The following is a 17765-nucleotide window of genomic DNA, read 5'->3' on the forward strand; positions in this document are numbered from 1 at the left end:
CTTAAAAAAATAAAAAATAAAAAAGCTATTCTTCATGTTTAATCAAATTCCAGCATGCCTCATTCACTGTCAGTCATCGATAATGACACTTAACCAATGAATAAAAACCATAGCTTAATAGAGGATACAGCGGTGTGAGGCCCCAGCCTCAAGCCATGTCAGCCTCTATGAGAATTCCTGCAACAGCAAGAACTGCCCCAAGCATGACATGTCACAAATCCGATCTCCAGAAGAGATGGCATGTGCCAAGCATGAAAGGTTTTGAGTAGCGAAGGCATGGAAATACTTGTGACTTCCAACAGGGAGACTTTTAACACATTTTTTCCTCTTTAAACTAATGGTTTCTTTCACGTCTTCTGAAATGTCTCGTCCCTGCTTCACTCAGAGGAATATAGGTAAAGCCAGTGTGATGATATTGGGGGGTTTTTTTAAAGCTCCTTGAAAAACACAAAGGTGTTAAGTATCCAGAGAAATGTGGACATCCTTTATTTAAAAAACTGCATGTCATGTTTTGAAGATCCGAAAAGCATCCATATACTTTGCTTTTGCATGCAATATTTTGACAAACCAAATAAATGCCAAGATGAACTGAGGTCACAACCCTAGCAAAAACGCAGAAGGATATCTGATTTTCTATCAAAAAAAGGTATATGCCCGGCCAGTGTGGCTCAGTGGCTGAGCCTTGGCCAGGAGGTCACAGTTCCATTCCCGGTCAGGGCACAGGCCTGGGTTGTGTGCTCCATCCCCGGTAGGGGGCGTGCAGGAGGCAACCAATCCATGATTCTCTCTCAGGATGGATGTTTCTATCTCAGTCTCTCCCTCCCTTTCTCTCTGAAACCAATTCAAAAAAAACATGACAATTTTAAAGTCTTCAAAAACATGAGCTATTTCACCAATATTTATTGTATTCCTCATCATGAAAGAACAATGATAACAATGAACATCACTCATCATTCATCCATGAGCATCATTCATCAGCATGCCGAGCACATGTCTCTCTCCCCACTCAACGGTCGAACACAGTGTGTTTCTCTGGGGTGTCGGTCTCTTTGAAACCAGCGCGTGTTTTGTTCACGCCTCCCTGCCCTCTGCTGACGAGGGAGAGCCCTCAAGCCCACTTCCGCCTCTTTACCCCCCCCCCTCCACGTGTACCTTGGACGATGAACTGCTCCATGTTCTCCTTGAAGGGCTGGATGTGCTCCTCGGAGGACACCTGGTACACCTTCCCTGCCTCCACCTCGCAGGCTGCAATCAGAGACACGCTGTTTAGGGTGCCGTCGATGGAACATCAAAACCACCTCAAAAGCTCAGGAGCCAAAGCTAGAGTGGCCCGTCAGCCACCATGACGGGCAAACGTCCCACACGTGTGTGTTGGAACCACCAGATGCTGACATGACAAGTCTATACACAAGACATTCGTAAAAGTTGGTGACTCCAGCCTGGCCGGCGTGGCTCAGTGGTTGAGCATCAACCTAGGAACCAGGAAGTCAGGGTTCGATTCCCGCTCAGGGCGCAGGCACAGGTTGCAGGCTCGAGCCTCAGTGTGGGACGTGCAGGAGGCAGCAGATCCATGACTCTCTCTCATTGCTGATGTTTCTCTCTCTCCCTCTCCCTTCCTCTCTGAGATCAGTAAAATATATATATTTTAATATATTTTTTTAAGCGTCTGTGACTCCAGTTCCGTCACTTCCACAGAGTGTCACCTGGTACACAACCGCTGAGCCTTCCTCTCATCAGGAGAAGGGAGAGCCCGGGGCCTGGCTCTCAGCGTTGTTATGAGGATCGAATCAGTGAAGAGATGGAACGTGAGACAGTACTGTGCCTGGCATGGGCTGTTTCCTGTTATCATCATGGTCACTATTACCTACTGATGCAGCCGTCAGAACACCCTACCCCCAGCAGCCAGCGGAAGGCCACCTAATGGGCCCGGTGCCTTAAAGGGGGAGGTCACTGGTTAGGGAAGCAGAGATGGATCACAGACTAACCATGACCAAGTCTTCTCCAGTGGGCCAGTCTGCAGGTCTGCGTGTTTACTCAGCAACGTTTAAACAACGGAAGATACGGAAGATAAGAGAAAGCAACCTATTTTTAAACGAGGGGAGATTATATTTTAAATTGCATCCTGGCTCCTTTTAGAAATGTCCTTGGCCCACTCCTATAAACTGCATTCTTCATATAAACACAAGCAAAAGCCATCTTTTTCCATCGCTTCCATCTTTCCCCCTCTCCTTAGAGTAGACTTCGCCGTGTGCAAGGGGAACCAAGGGGAATTTTGGACCCAGAAGAACTCTTGGGTCCTTTCTGGGCAACCTCATCTCACCCCCTGTCCTCCGTCCAGGAGAAGATGCTTGTCAGGGAGCTTGGTATGTTGAGCGATGGCCATTCTGATCTCTGCCAGGCATCTTTCCCCTCACTGAGCTGCTGTCCTGATTAGCATCCTCAGCTCTACACTGAGCAGGAATCCCTCTTCTCTCTGCCCCGTCTCCCCGTGGAATGGCGTGTCTGGAGTCTGCTTTGAAAACAGCTCTGATAGAATCACCGCAGATAGCTCAGATCTGCAGGGAGCCTCAGACTTCCAGTCTCTCAAGAGGACAGATATGGTCCCTCCTCTCCTCTCCCTCCTCCGCTTTGTGGGCCAGGGCCTAAAGCATCCGCTGGCCGGCAGCAGGCATGCAACAGTTATGATCTGTGGAATGAATGGGAAGGGGAACTGGATGCTCCTGTTCATGTGGATTTCTCGGTCATTTGGAAATGGCATCTCTACAGGAATGTCGCCATGCCTTGTACATGCTAGTCACCCCCCTTCACATACTCTTACACCTTATGATCCGTTGTTGAACTTTGATTTGTCCACCCATTCACAACTATCTCAGCAAGGTTTACCTATCACCAATCCCCCCCCCAAACTTTGTATGTCCCTCTTCCATAGAGCATGTGTGAAAGATAGAAGATAAAAGGAGAGATGCAAATAAAATAGAGCTGCATTCAGGTCTGGTTCTACTATATATATTTTATAAAAAATCAAATATATATATATATATATATATATATATATATATATTTGATTTTTTACAGATAGGAAGGGAGAGGGATAAAGATTAGGAATATAGATAAGAGAGAAACATGGATCAGCTGCCTCCTGCACGCCCCCCACTGGGGATGTACCCGCAACCAAGGCACATGCCCTTGACGGGAATGGAACCTGGGACCCTTGTTGCATAAGGAAATTTATAAGATCGGTCCCCATTCTTCACCAAACTATAGTGCATTTTGGTGCATAACATCATCCTGGCTATCATCATCCTCTTCAAAACGGGTGACTCTGTGATTTTTTAAAAAAAATACCAACCATTTAAAGAGTCTCACAAACGTAAAGGGTCATTCAGTCACATTATTAAAAGCATAACATGCGATAGAGTTCCTGGAAAATCGCATTACGGTCAAATCCAAATATTTTTCTTAAAATCTGTTAAAGGCAGTTGGCACAATGGAGCCATTCCAACCATGGAGGCTTTTGTTTAACTTAAAGGCCTTTCTGATCCAAAAAGGGTTTATGTTCTGTGAAAGGGCTCGCCGTGGAAAGCGTGAGCGGAGACTCTCAACAACAGAGACAAAGCCAGCCAGAGGAGAGGCGGAACAAAAGGCTCTGATGTGTCCACTGGAAAAGGGGGTTCCAGCCCACAGGTTGGAGTGTTGGGGGCACAGCCAACATCATCTCCCCACCATCAGATTGAAATAAGAGCGCCACCCACCACGCTCAGAAACGAACCACGACCAGGAGCAGGGGTCTTCAAACTACGGCCCGCAGGCCACATGCAGCCCGCAGAGGAGTCTGATCCGGCCCGCCAGGTTTTTTGGGCAGTGAGCGCAGCCGAGGTGTTACAGTAGGAATTAGTAGTTCATATAGTCCGGCCCTCCAGCTCTCTGAGGGACCGTGATCTGGCCCCCACTTTAAAAAGTTTGAGGACCCCTGACCAGGAGGTTCTGGTGTGTGTGTGTGTGTGTGTGTGTGTGTGTGTGTGTGTGTGTTTAACCTGTTAACTGAGCGGGACCTATAAATACGTCAAACTTAAACAATATCGGGAACGGGTAGGACGTATGAATACATCCTGGAAATATATGTTGCGCCCTGAGAGAGACGGTATATATTTTTTGTAATCTTTATAATTGTTTGTAAATTTTATAATTTTTTAATTCGGTGTTCCATTTTTTTTGTTGTTGGTATTCTTTTCTATTTTTTTTGTAATTCTGTATTTTCCTTTGTGCTTTATATATAAATAAATGAAAAAAATATATATATATATATCATTTATTTTAATTGAGTATAAATAAATAAAAATAATAATATGAAACTACGTCCTCCGGGCGTGACGTACTGACACATCCTAGTGAAAGAGTACGCGCCCGTTACAGGTTGCGTCATTAAAAAGGGAACTCCCTGGCTAACAGGGTAAGAAACTGGAATATTCCCACTGTAACTTCTACATCTCCGCACTCCATCAATCAGTGTCGCCCGGTTTCGGGTCGCTGCGTTTCTGTGAGCTTCCAGAAGGTTTTACGGGCACCCATAAACCTGCCTCGTCAAGTTTGAAGGAAGCCACGTCAGAGACGCGAAGAACAAAGGAGGTTGATCAGATCAGGAGTCCTTCCTTCCCAAATCCAGCCGTGTCCCGTGTCAGCGAGCTTTGGGAGGGACTGTAAGGTGGATTTCAAGAAGAGAGGAAGGCAGTGGATGAGACGCCCACAGAGCCGTTGGAAGAAGAGGGACTGGGCTGCCTCCATCTTGGTCTGCAGGGGAGACGCCCAAAACCAACCTGCAGCCCTGGCCCCGGGGGCGGGGGCGGGGGGGCGCGGGGGGGAGGTGGTCTCTACACCACCATCAGGATCTGTGCTGAACGGTGGGTGACATAGACTCACCACTGGTTTTATTTCCTCTTTTTGTTTTTTTCTTGAAGTATATTTTTATTAATTTCAGAGAGGAAGGAAGAGGGAGAGAGAGATAGAAACATCCATGATGAGAGAGAATCATGGGTCAGCTGCCTCCTGCATGCTCCCCACTGCGGATGGAGCCCACAACCTGGGCCTGTGCCCTTCACCGGAATCGAACCTGGGACCCTTCAGTCCGCAGATGGACACTCTATTCACTGAGCCAAACAGGCCAGGGCTCTTTTCGTTTTTTCTAAAGAAACCTTGCCTACCTGGTGCAATAGCAAATTACACTCTGATATAAAACACTACTTTTTTTTTTCTCCTATGGATTTTTGATTTATTGGAAAATCTTATGGTTCCTCTCTAGTTTATTCCAGGGATGCGAGGCTCGCACAATAGCCACAAATCAATACATGTGATGCATCACATACACAAATTGAAATATTTTTTTAAACCACGTGATCATATCAATAGATGCAGGAAAAGCATTAGACAAAACCCAGCACCCTTTTTGGAAAAAGACTCTCAGCAAAGTGGGAATAGAGGGATCATACCTTATCAATAATAAAGGCCATACACGACAAACCTACAGCCAACATCAGACTCACTGGGCAAAAACTAAAAGTGGTCCCCTTCAGAACAGGAACAAGACAAGAATGTCAGCTTTCACCACTCTTATTCAACACAGGACTGGAAGTCCTAGCCACAGCGATCAGACAAGAAGGAGAAATAAAAGGCATCATAACTCAAATGTCAGAGAACTAATCACCTTTAATTCATTGGTTTTTGGGGATTTTTCAAGGCAGTAGGGTACCAAAAGTAAGTGATCCATGAAAAAGAGGAAATACAACTTCACCATTTTTTCCTAAAATGAATAAACGGCGTCAACTCTTAACATGAAGTGATTGACAACTTCGTTTTCTTCTCATTAGCTCTCCCTTCCGAGGGGCGAAATTACCACTGAGTTTCATGAAGATTCAAGAGATTCACAGCACGGAAAGCCTAAGAATCCTGAGAAATGTTCGCGAGAGCCCAGTACGTGGGTGTATATTATTATGGAGGGAGGGGAGGAAAGATGAGAAGGAAGAAAGATGCGAGACACTTATCAGCTCTGGGGGAAATATCCCACATGAGAACGCTTTTTCCAAAGCGGATGTAAAGAAATATAAGCATCTCAGGCAGAAAACACATCACAGTAACCTACCCAGAGCGGACTCCCCTGGAACTCTGGCGTGAGACAATTCTTTAAGAAGAACTTCTATACTACCTAGGACACCTTAAAATTTAAATAATGACTCTAGACCACCCTCGCTGCCCCTAAAAATCAGAAACACATGTTTCCTGCTTTCCACCTCCTTTGTCCCGCTCCCTCCTGGGTCAAAATCCCTATTATCTTTTATGGAAGTTCCTTCCCACGTCTCCCAAAGCCGACGCTTGCCAGAGCAATATCCTCAAGACATAAATCATTACCCCTCTGGGTCCCTAAGCATCATCCTTCAGTGGCTGGAGAGTGCATCTATAATAATAAAGGCATAGCATGCTAATTAGACCGGACATCCTTAGGGATGGCCTTCCGGACAAAGCCAGGGCTGCGAGGGCCGAGCCCCTTGCACGAATTCTGTGCACCAGGCCTCTAGTTTAGAATAAGATGCGCTGTCCTTATAAACGTGTGCAGCAGATGTGCGTTCTCTCCTCTCGTACGAGGGATATGCCAAGGATGCAGGAGTAATAGACTTTTCTTCTTCCTGAAATGCTTGTGCCCGCCTTCATTCTCCTCCCTTCTCCTCCTGTGCCCTCCTCCCCCCACCCCCGTTCCAAATACACATGCCCCTCTCATCCATGTAGAGTCTTCCCGCCCTGAATGGCTATGTTGGCTTTTGTGACCTGGTTGGTACAGGTTGACCTTCCAGATGACCAGTGGGGGGCAGGGGCCAGGGCTGCGAGGGCCAAGATGGCAGCCGGGGGCCGTGAGGTCGAGCCCCTTGCACAAATTTTGTGCACTGGGCCTCTAGTGATATATAAAGAGTCACCCCCTGGGGTGCTCACAGCTTGCTAAGATGCTCCTTAGTGTTCCATCTGGAGCCACCCCACCGCTGGAGAAGACAGATGTGCAGGAGGAAGTAGGACAATGGGCAGTGGCCACTGGTCCTCTTCAAACCCACAGTCTGGCGTCCGTCAGTTCTCCCTGTCTCGCTCTACATCTCGTGAGAACTTGCCATTTTCATGGCTACGTGTATAGTTAATAACCGTGGGAAGGAAGCATGCCGACATGAAAAGTAAAGGAAGAATCATTCCCATCCTAAGCAAACGAAGTTCCCTAGGAGTAAGACCGCCATTCCTCTCCTTCATCCAATCCCCTGTAAGCAATGAAGTCCTACTTTGCAAGGCTGAACTGTTCATGAAAGTATCGAGTATTTTTTTTTTCTGATCCCCCAGAAATGCCCCTAGCACTGAGAGAGGGGGATATTAATAAGCAAACCAGTAAACCAATATACCTGGTCTAACGTTGAAGGAAGATAAATACTCTATGGTTTGCCTTTTATTGTTTTTAAAAGTCATACTTCAATACACAGTAGCATAGTGTTATACCAACATAACGTAATTTTATTTATTTCTTAAACAAACTTGTCCTTCTTGGGTTCAATAAATGAACTCCCATATTTGAGGGTACTCAGTGCACCCACAATTGCCCAACCTGCGTCAGGCTCATAATAATGGATGCTGAGTGTTTAGGAACCGCAAGCCAGCTACGTAATGTTATCATGTTGGTTTTTATCCATACAAAAGCATCTGTGACCGGAATATATTTAACCCCACACATTTCATTATAGATCCATATGGATACGGATTTCCAAACTGGGTAGAATCTCTTTAAAAAGTTACAGCATCCGGCTGGTTCTTGGTTCAACCATGCCTCTTCTTTGCCTTTACACATCCGATGGAAATTCACGTCCATTCACTCGCTCGCTATCTGTGTTTGATAGGGTTAGTCAGAGACTCAGCTAGCATAACAATAAGAAACCTCAGGACCAAGCACTAAGAGGGATTTTTCACCACCAAATAATTCTCAAAGGGGCCCACTGCTCACTTTCGCGTAAATATTACTCTTGAGGTAGAATGCGGACGAATTTCAGACTCTTCAAAATGATATTAATGAACAACACAAACTGATGAACAAAAACAGATCCAGAGAAGCATCGATCAGACCTTGAAACCTCAGAGGGAAGGCAGGGGAGGGGGAGGGTCAGGGGGAGAGATCAACCAAAGGACTTGTATGCATGCCTATGGGCCTAACCAATGGACACAGACACCAGGGGGTGAGGGCACAAGTTGGGGGGTTGAGGGGGAATGAAGGGATAAGGACACATATGTAATACCTTAATCCATAAAGAATAAAAATGATAGAAGGCTTCGCAACTAACAACAAGGCATACACACGTGTGCTTTTTGACCACATATGTGAAAGAGGATGTTCTGTCCCTAGAAAAGTTCACAAGCCAAAAAGTCTTGGGCAAGTGCATGGAGGGAGGGTTGGGAGGGCCTGTCATTTCTCAAGTGACAAGATAAAAACGCACGAATGTTCTTGGCTGTCAAAACCAGGCAAATTAGCTCCTCATGGAAGAGATTACTATTCCAATACCCAAGATGCTATTCGATAAGGAAGTTTCAACCACAGCTTTTTAAACAACAAAATGATAAGTTATTGGTAAAAATAATATTAATAATAATAAATAACAATTTGTTTTTCTTTAGCCATACTAAGCAATTTTCAGTTCTACGAGGCTCTCGATGACTTTTGGTTCAAGAACATCAAAACATCTAGCTTGTCTTATTTAAAAAAAAAAAAAAAAAAAAAAGCGCCGAAACCGGTTTGGCTCAGTGGATAGAGCGTCAGCCTGTGGACTGAAGGGTCCCAGGTTCAATTCCGGTCAAGGGCATGGACCTTGGCTGCGGACACATCCCCAGTAGGGGTTGTGCAAGAGGCAACTGGTCAATGTTTCTCTCTCGTGGATGTTTCTAGCTCTCTATCCCTCTCCCTTCCTCTCTGTAAAAAATCAATAAAATATATTTTTTAAAAAGATGTCAACTATTATTTTTAAAAAAAGCATGACTAACAAACACGAGTTTCTCTCAGCGGCTCCGTTACCTTTCAGGTCTTTCTTTAGTTTCCTGAGATCTTTCTGGAAATCCTCAAACTTCATCTGCGAGGCCTGGAACAGGTCCTGAGGTTCGGGTAACGGAAAAACGCACTGCTCCTTCCCAGCATCCTGTTTCATTAGCGAGAAACACATCGTCTTAAACCCATCGGCACTGAGAGCGATAAGAATCACACAATGGCAGGGATGGCACAACCACAAAAACCAACAATGCCCAACCATTTACAACAAAGACTAACCCCCCCAAAAAAAATAAAAAATAAATTAAAATAACTACATATATGCAAAACTGTCTTACCTCATCAAAATTCCGAAGATAATAGGACACAATATAAGACAAAAGGCTTCTGCTATTGTCCTAGGCAGAAAGACCAAAGTCAGTAAAACATTTATATATTCTTTTCTTTTTTTCTCTTTTCTTTTTCTTTTTTTTTTTTTTTTTTTCACAAAGCGGAAGGGAGGGAGAGAAAAAGAGAAACATTGATGAGAGAGAAACATCCATCAGCTGCCTCCTGCACACCCCCTCCTGGGAATGTGCCCGCAACCAAGGTACTTGCCCTTGACCGGAATCGAACCTGGGACCTTTCAGTCCACAGGCCGACGCTCTAGCCACTGAGCCAAACCGGTTTCGGCCATAGTTATATTTAAATAGTTAAGTTAAACTGTTAAATAAAAGAGATCCCAGGAAATCAGCACACATAGGGGAGAGTGTTTAGAATGAAATGTGAAATTCCATATTTCAAGTTATGTTGGTGAACTATAAGCAAGGAGTTGAATGGCATAGAAGACCTTATTTTCCCCAGTGCTCACAGATACGCTCCAAATGTTAAGCACAGCTGTTTAAGGGTGGAGTCTCCACTATAAATACTTTCCTATTTTTGCTTTCCCCCATCAGAAAATTAGTTCATTAATTTTTATGGATTTTATTAAGGGGTATAACTACTGTCTTAGCTGAGATGATGAATATTACCTGCTTTTCTATACACTCGGACCAGAGGTAAGTTTGATGGTCTAGCTAGTACAATATAGATTAGGAACATAAAAAAATGAAGCATTTGCCCTAGCCGGTTTGGCTCAGTGGATAGAGCATGGGCTTGAGAACTGAAAGGTCCCAGGTTCGATTCCAGTCAAGGGCACATGCCTGGGTCGTGGGCTTGATTGCCAGTGGAGGACCTGTAAGAGGCAACTGATCCATGATTCTCTCTCATCATGGATGTCTCTCTCTCTCTCTCTCTCTCTCTCTCTCTCTCTCTCTCTCTCTCTCTCTCCCTCCCTCTCCCTCTCTCCTTTCCTCTCTGAAATCAATAAAAATATATTGTAACACACACACACACACACACACACACACACACACACAGTCCAATTCTCAGTTCGCCTACATTCATTCACACAGAACACTTACACTGCTCTTGACGTCCTTCAGCTTCGGGAGAATGTCTAGCCCAAACCCATCGGCCTGCCCCCGGGTCTTGTTGCCGCCGTTCATGTAGTTGCCAAAGGCCAGGACCAGGCCCAGCACCTGCATGACGCCGGGCCCATTTTTCAGCGTCTGTAAGCAGAAGGAAGAGCCATGGTTCTCTGACGCAAAGTTCTGTTTGAATCATCGTAAGTGGGTGGCAGATAGGGATAAGACACGGATCCTTTGGGGCGATACCAAACTATGATGGGTCATTCTTATATTTAAAGAGGAGTGTCTCAGAGAGGAAGACATCGGGACAGTTTCTGTGAAACAAATAAGGCCACACAGTGACAGCTACTTCAAAATCATGTGACAACTACCCCAAAATCATGTGACAGCTACTCCAAAATCATGTCCTTGCGACCAGCCTAACGGGGCCTACCTCCGCAGCATCACAAACGTATGGCCTAGGGGCAGGAAACTGAGGCCCACTTCCAAAGAGGAATGACCAAATTTAGCTCTATCCCTGAAAAAATCCGTACGCACGTCTGCCGAATCACATCATGGAACCCGGTGTTGTAAGCCACGTCCTCTGCAGATGTGCCTTTAGCACCTTCCCAACCACAGCCATGGGGCTATTGCTTTGGGACTAACTGTTTTAATGTGATATATAATCTTAATATTGCTCCTTTCTGCCAAAAAAAAAAAATGGATTCTGTGTTGAGCTCAGAAGGCTGCTGAGCTCCTGTTGAATCGTACAGCTCATCCTAAATCCTTTGGTTGGAATCATTCGCGTATTATTGAGGGACCCTTTCAAATACGACAGGAAGTACCTGAAATGCCCTCCAATAGCATTTAACAGGGAGTTTGATGTATTTGAGGGCCATGAAAAGTAAGGATTCTGGCCCTAGCCAGTGTGGCTCAGTGGATAGAGCGTCAGCCTGCAGACTGAAGGGTCCCAGGTCTGATTCCGGTCAAGGACACAGGCCAGAGTTGCAGGCTCCATCCCCAGTGTGGGGCGGTGCAGGAAGCAGCCAATCCATGATTCTCTCTCATCATGGATGTTTCTATCTCTCTCTCCCTTTCTCTCTGAAACCAATGAAAGATCATCAATGACCACATTCAAGGCTCCATCATGTCACGTTCTCTTCCGTGGGCCTGCTAGCCTTCAAATGTTTTGAGTTCTTAGAATAAATCAAACTTTTCTGAGACGTGAACGTGCCTGAACACAACTAACCACCAGCATCCAAGCGTCAGCTCCCCGCCCACCACCACCCACCTCACACAACTTCTGCAGCAACTCCAGCTTGCGGCGGATCGAGCCAATGCTTTCCGAAAACGTGGACTGGAAGAGGATGCAGAAGACTCGCTCGGAGAAGTTGGGGATGAGGGACAGCTCATACAGGAACCTGAGGACACACAGCCAAGCAAAGAGGGGGAAGATATAACCCACAGAAACAGATGTGCAAGCTCGTATCACGCATCACGGCGGTGAACAGAAGATACTGCATCTTCCGAATGGGCTGGATGCCCACGGCCCGGCCCTAAGAGATGCTTACTGTTCAGGCTTGTCCAGGGACTTGGCACTTTCCTTGTCTTTGGAGGACCGGCCATGCTTTTCAATCTTTTCCAGCTCATCTGACTGTGCTCTCTGGAAATCAAAAGCCAAAATCTGGTCAACTGAATCCCTTAGATGATGATGATCTTAGTACAGCAAGACTCTATATTGTCATATTTCTTAACATCCCTCTGTAGTAAAGCTTGACATCATTCACGAGGCATGCGAAAGTGTAAATATGTTTAATGGAAACCAGATCATCTCCAAATCTTCCAAGTGATGGTATTGACGATCAGTGATCTGCAAAACACTTATTTATTCAAGCATGTTTTAAAACAGCACGGTCTTCTTCTCTTGCTCTTGAGTTGTTTATAATCCCCTCCAGAAGGCAAGACTTTCATGTTAAAGTGGTATTTCTTTTTTTATTTTTTTTAATATATTTTATTGATTTTTAACAGAGAGAAAGGAAGAGAGATAGAGAGCTAGAAACGTCGATGAGAGAGAAACATCGACCAGTTGCCTCTTGCACACCCCCTACCGGGGATGTGCCCGCAACCAAGGTACATGCCCTTGACCGGAATCGAACCTGGGACCTTTCAGTCCGCAGACCGACGCTCTACCACTGAGCCAAACTGGCTTCGGCATCTTTTTAAAAAAATATATTTTATATTGATTTTTTACAGAGAGGAAAGGAGAGGGATAGAGAGTTAGAAACATCGATGAGAGAGAAACATTGATCCTACCGGGGATGTGCCCGCAACCAAGGTACATGCCCTTGACCAGAATCAAACCTGGGACCCTTCAGTCCGCAGGCCGACACTCTATCCACTGAGCCACACTGGTCAGGGCTAACGTGGTATGTCTTATTAAGGAATCGATGAAATTCAATTTGATCCTACAGCAACTTTCCTGCTCTTTCCACAGAATTCTACCCTAGCACCAATGAACTTAGCCTACAATTATTCAGTTCATCCTTGACATCCACCATTTGATTTGGGGGGGAAATCTGTAGGTCAGGTATGTTATGAATGAAATAGCTTTGATTGTGTTGGACTGGGAATCTCTGAGCAATGTTAAGGGGAAAATGCTCCTGCATTATTTAAAGGACAAGTTAAATTATCCTTTTGAACATTACACATTGAAGAGTTGATGGCTGGTCTATATGTTGAGTCATATTTGTTGACTCATATTTCCTCTAATATTGAAAACTAGCTTTTCAAGAGATATACACTTTGTATGATCCATAGATTCACATTCTACAAATGCATAGATCTTTCCAGGAACAACTAATAATTGGAATATCTTTAAATGCCAAGAACTGAGGGGAATTCACAAAATGGCAGCCACAGACACGCAGCAATCTAAAGTCATATGTCTAAGGGCTGAACAGCTTTTCAGGGTCCTAAAACCTTGACTACTTAACCATATATCGGCAAGCAGGCAAGTAAACAAAAAGAAATTCAGAACCAAACACGCACGAGATGCCATCTGGAATCATTCAACCTCCCAAATAAGGTTGATAGGAGTTTTATATCCTTTAATAAAAAAAAAAAGAGAGTTGGCTATTTAATTCTTTAATAGCTTTATTGCACATTAAATTTTAGTTGTCGCAATCCTGGGCCTCGAGGAGGAAAGGTAATTATCCTCTCAGGCTCATATGTCAAAAGCGTCCAACGTTATTGCTGCCCGTGCATAATTTCAAGCCATGACCCACGCTTTCATAAAAAAATTTTTAAAAACCAAGGCTCTTGGCTTGTATGTATAAAACAATCAACATTTACTACCATTGAAAAATCTCTACCTAATATGACCCTACCCAAGCCAAACCTGCAAGTATTCTCCATGATCTAGAACATCCCTCGCCGGAAGTACATTCCTGTAGCATCCGCAGAACCGAGGGACTTGAAAGGGGGGACCGTGAACATTTATGGCGTCGGGAGGGAATGATTTACTGTGGTCCCTAGCCAGCTCTGTTTCTCTGCTGCTTGCCTGCCATCATGGAAAATCACTGGGCAATGTTTAGTACGCACGTCTGTCACGAGAGACTGTCCTCCCCACAAGAAAGAGCCGAATGTGCTATTAAAAAAAAGCAAATGGCCAAGAAATACTCTCTGTACTCTCCAGAGGGTGTTAATGGGCTCCGAGGAGCCAGAGGCCGATCACAGAAGAACGCAGTTAATAGAAGCACAATGGCTGGTAAAGACACGGGCGGGGTGACAATCACCCAACACCACACGCCAGCGTGCGCGATTCGTGTCCTTTTGAGGAGGGACCGCCTTCGGGACTAGAAGCAGCATCGTTAGGAGGAGTTAGCAAACGAGTGTTTTCCTTACCCAACGAGGTTGACACTGAGAGCTCAAACCCAAGAACAAAAAGAGCAGCAGGGATCAGAGCTAGCGCTGAACATAAAAGCCATTCCCCGAATCGTCGGTATCTGTGAAGAATGCAGTCTCCATCGACGTTATAAAGAATTTGAACACGGCCATGGATCTGCTGGCTGCTCCCCTACGCTCTTTCCAAGAAGTAGAAATCTTGGATCCCTCTCAGTTCCAGGTCAATCCGTAGGAAAGACAGGCCCATGGTCTCCCCTAGGTCAGTAGTCGGACCCCAATTTCTCAGGGAAGTGTGAGATTTGGCACAGGCATCTTTCCATGTGTGGACCCTGAGAAGAAATGTGCCTGTTAAGAAGGGACTCCTGCCGAAACCGGTGTGGCTCAGTGGATAGAGCATCAGCCTGTGGCCTGAAAGGTCCCAGGTTCGATTCCAGTCAAGGGTATGTAAATGGATGCATTCTGGTCAAGGGCATGTACCGGGGATGTGCAGGAGGCAGCTGGTCGATGTTTCTCTCATCATCGATGTTTCTAGCTCTCAATCCTCTCCCTTCCTCTCTGTAAAAAAAAATCAATAAAAAAAATTTTTTTTAAAGGGGGGACTCCTGGTGGCTATTTGGGTTCAGATTTATAAACAGAGTCTCATAGTCATGGCTAAACGGGGGCCTCTCTCGCACTCTGTGCTTCAGGGAAGAGCTGTTCTGCCCTCCTTCCATCTGAGGCAACCAACCCTTCTAAGAGAGTTCCTGGCATCTCACGTCAACGGTCTTCCTCTGTCCAATCAGAATCACGCAACTATATCCTCAATGGCATCTTCACTGACCAATCGGAGTGACTCCATTCTGACCACTAAGGACCGTGCTCCTGGACCAATCACACTGTGAGACTGTGGAGCCCTCATTTGCATGAAAACAGACCTTCCAAATGAAGCCAGGGCTGTGAGGGCCGAGCCTCTTGCACGAATTTCATGCACCGGGCCTCTAGTACACAATATAGGTGTATTCAAAAGCAGAAGCAGAAGATCAGTTGAATGGACTGTACATGGTATAAACTGCTTATAAAGAGTCTTGACTATGTGAACTGAATCATCTATAAGAATAAAAGCGTAGCCAGAACCGGTTTGGCTCAGTGGATAGGGCATCGGCCTGCGGACTGAAAGGTCCCGGGTTCGATTCCAGTCAAGGGCATGTACCTTGGTTGCGGGCACATCCCCAGTGGGGGGGTGTGCTGGGGGCAGATGATCAATGATTCTCTCTCATCGATGTTTCTAACTCTCTATCTCTCTCCCTTCCTCTCTGTAAAACATCAATAAAATATATTAAGAATAAAAGCGTAATATGCTAATTAGACCGGACAGCCGGACAACCTTCTGAACATTCTTCCCAATGACCTTCCAGACGAAGCCACAGTTGCGGGGGCAGAGCTCCTTACACGAATTTCGTGCACTGGGCCTCTAGTCGTCAATGACCTTGAGGGAACCAGAAAGATTCCTGGTCCAGAACGCTCAGAAGGATGTAGTGTGATTAGTGAGTACGTAGTTTCACCGGGTTTTAACTCCTCAGTTAAACAGGAATTAGGCGCTCAGGATTGCGCGTTTTGAAATGAGGGTGTGTTTAGGAGTTGGAGGCCGCCCCACATTCATTCACATCTAGAAGCGAAAGCCCCCACCGCCAAACATGCCATTAGAGGAGGGGGGAAACAAAAGTTTATATTCTAAATAAGGTTTGTATAGCAAATATTTCCATCTGTTTCTGAGATCAAATACGACTGCTCTCAAACAGCCCCAACGGCCTGCGTGCAAGCATCTGGCACAAAAGGGAACGCGTGTATTTATGGTTTCAGGTTAGTGATGTTAGTTTTGCCCTCGAGGATACGTGGCGGAACTCGAAATTAGATTATTCCTCACATACTTTAATAACAACAACGTGAGCTTACGCATGACACTCCGGTTTATTTTTATTTTTTCTAGATAAAAGTTTTCTAGACAAAATGTAAATGTTCCCTCGGACGCCACGAGTAAACAACGAAGGCCGAGTTAAGATTCCACTCGGATTCCTTTCAAACACTGTTTTCAGACCTGAGCATAATGATTACAGTTATGACAACTCGGTAAACGGTGAAACATTCCCAAGGAGAAGGACCCCAGCCAAGTCCAAGGGTGCAACGTGCCACGTTTTCCTTCTGCAGATACCGTCACGTGAGCAAGACTCACACCAAAAAGAGTGACAAGGCCCTAGCCGGTGTGGCTCCGTGGGTAGAGCATCGGCCTGCAGACTGAAGGGTCCTGGGTTTGATTTGGGTTCAAGGACACGCGCAACCTGGGCATATGCCCTGACTGGGAATCGAACCCAGGAGACCCTTCAGTCCGCAGGCCGACGCTCTACCCACTGAGCCAACCCGGCTAGGGCTGATTCCCTTCTTAAAGCAACAAGCCTAGCTGCGTACAGGGTCAAGTAGTGTGGACGTATGATATACTCACACTTCCAGTTCCTTCTACTACTCACATTCTCATAAAGGGCTTGAAGGGTCTCCAGGTCAACCACAGAGTTGTCCAAGTTCACAACAGCTGTTAAAATAAGCAAAAGGACAAAAGAAAGACTATAAATGAGTTGGCCATACGCCAGTTGTGAAAAGGTGTCTGGCCATTTTTTTCCTCTTCTTTTATTAATTATTTATTTGTGTTGTTGTTGTTTTTTGTTGCTATTGTTGTTAATCTCCACCTGAGGATACTTATCCATTGATTTTTAAAGAGAGTGGAGGGGAGGAGGAGAAGACAGAGAGAGAGAAACATCCATGTGAGAGACAGACACAAGGATTGGCTGCCTCTGGCATGAGTCCCAAACGGGGCTGGGGATCGAGCCTACAACCGAAGTAGGTGCCCTTGACCAGAGTCGAACCCACAACCCTTCAGTCCATGGGCCAGTGCTCTATCCGCTGAGCCAAATCGGCCAGGGCTGTGAGGTCTGGCCATCTGGAGCAGCGGGGACCAGCTCTGGAGCGGAGTTCATGACCCAGCGGTCAGTGGGGGTAGCGCGCTCACCTCAATGCCAGCTTTCACCTGCTCCAAAAATACAAAACCTCACAAACATGGCCCAGTCCAAAGTCAAAGACCAACCGTGAGTGTCTTTCCAAGGACTAGCTGCCTGAATTTGGAAAACTTGCTTCAATAGCAGAAAATCAGATCAGTCACTCCTCTTACCGTCACATCCCCATTTTACATCGATTAATGCTCTACCTGCCTACATAGGAAACGGTCAATCCAATCACTCAACGGATGGGCTTCATGTAGACATGACAGATGCGTTTCCTGGGGTACTTGTTTTACTTGTTCTAATAAAAGAACAATTCTTTGATTATGGTATTGAAATTAGCACAGGTGCATCCTTAAAAAT

The 17765-nt window shown here is 45.5% G+C and overlaps 1 protein-coding gene across 4 annotated transcripts in view; it reads right to left on the reverse strand.

Annotated features, from left to right (window-relative positions):
* Positions 1 to 17765, reverse strand: part of FMN2 (formin 2) — an 86618-nt gene that overhangs the window by 28966 nt on the left and 39887 nt on the right. For 3 of the 4 annotated variants that reach the window (XM_084868672.1, XM_084868671.1, XM_084868673.1), the window contains 7 exons: positions 16878 to 16939; positions 12045 to 12136; positions 11765 to 11894; positions 10489 to 10635; positions 9385 to 9444; positions 9077 to 9197; positions 1153 to 1245 (listed from right to left, as the gene is read on the reverse strand). In XM_084868672.1, coding sequence (XP_084724798.1) covers positions 1153 to 1245; positions 9077 to 9197; positions 9385 to 9444; positions 10489 to 10635; positions 11765 to 11894; positions 12045 to 12136; positions 16878 to 16939 — 705 coding nt within the window. Of the gene's footprint in view, positions 1 to 1152; positions 1246 to 9076; positions 9198 to 9384; positions 9445 to 10488; positions 10636 to 11764; positions 11895 to 12044; positions 12137 to 16852; positions 16940 to 17765 lie in introns of those variants that run through there. The other variant, XR_014793583.1, reaches the window with a different exon arrangement.

Source organism: Pipistrellus hanaki (genome assembly GCF_964339955.1).
Source record: "Pipistrellus hanaki genome assembly, chromosome: 20".
In the NCBI taxonomy this organism is placed as follows: domain Eukaryota; kingdom Metazoa; phylum Chordata; class Mammalia; order Chiroptera; family Vespertilionidae; genus Pipistrellus; species Pipistrellus hanaki.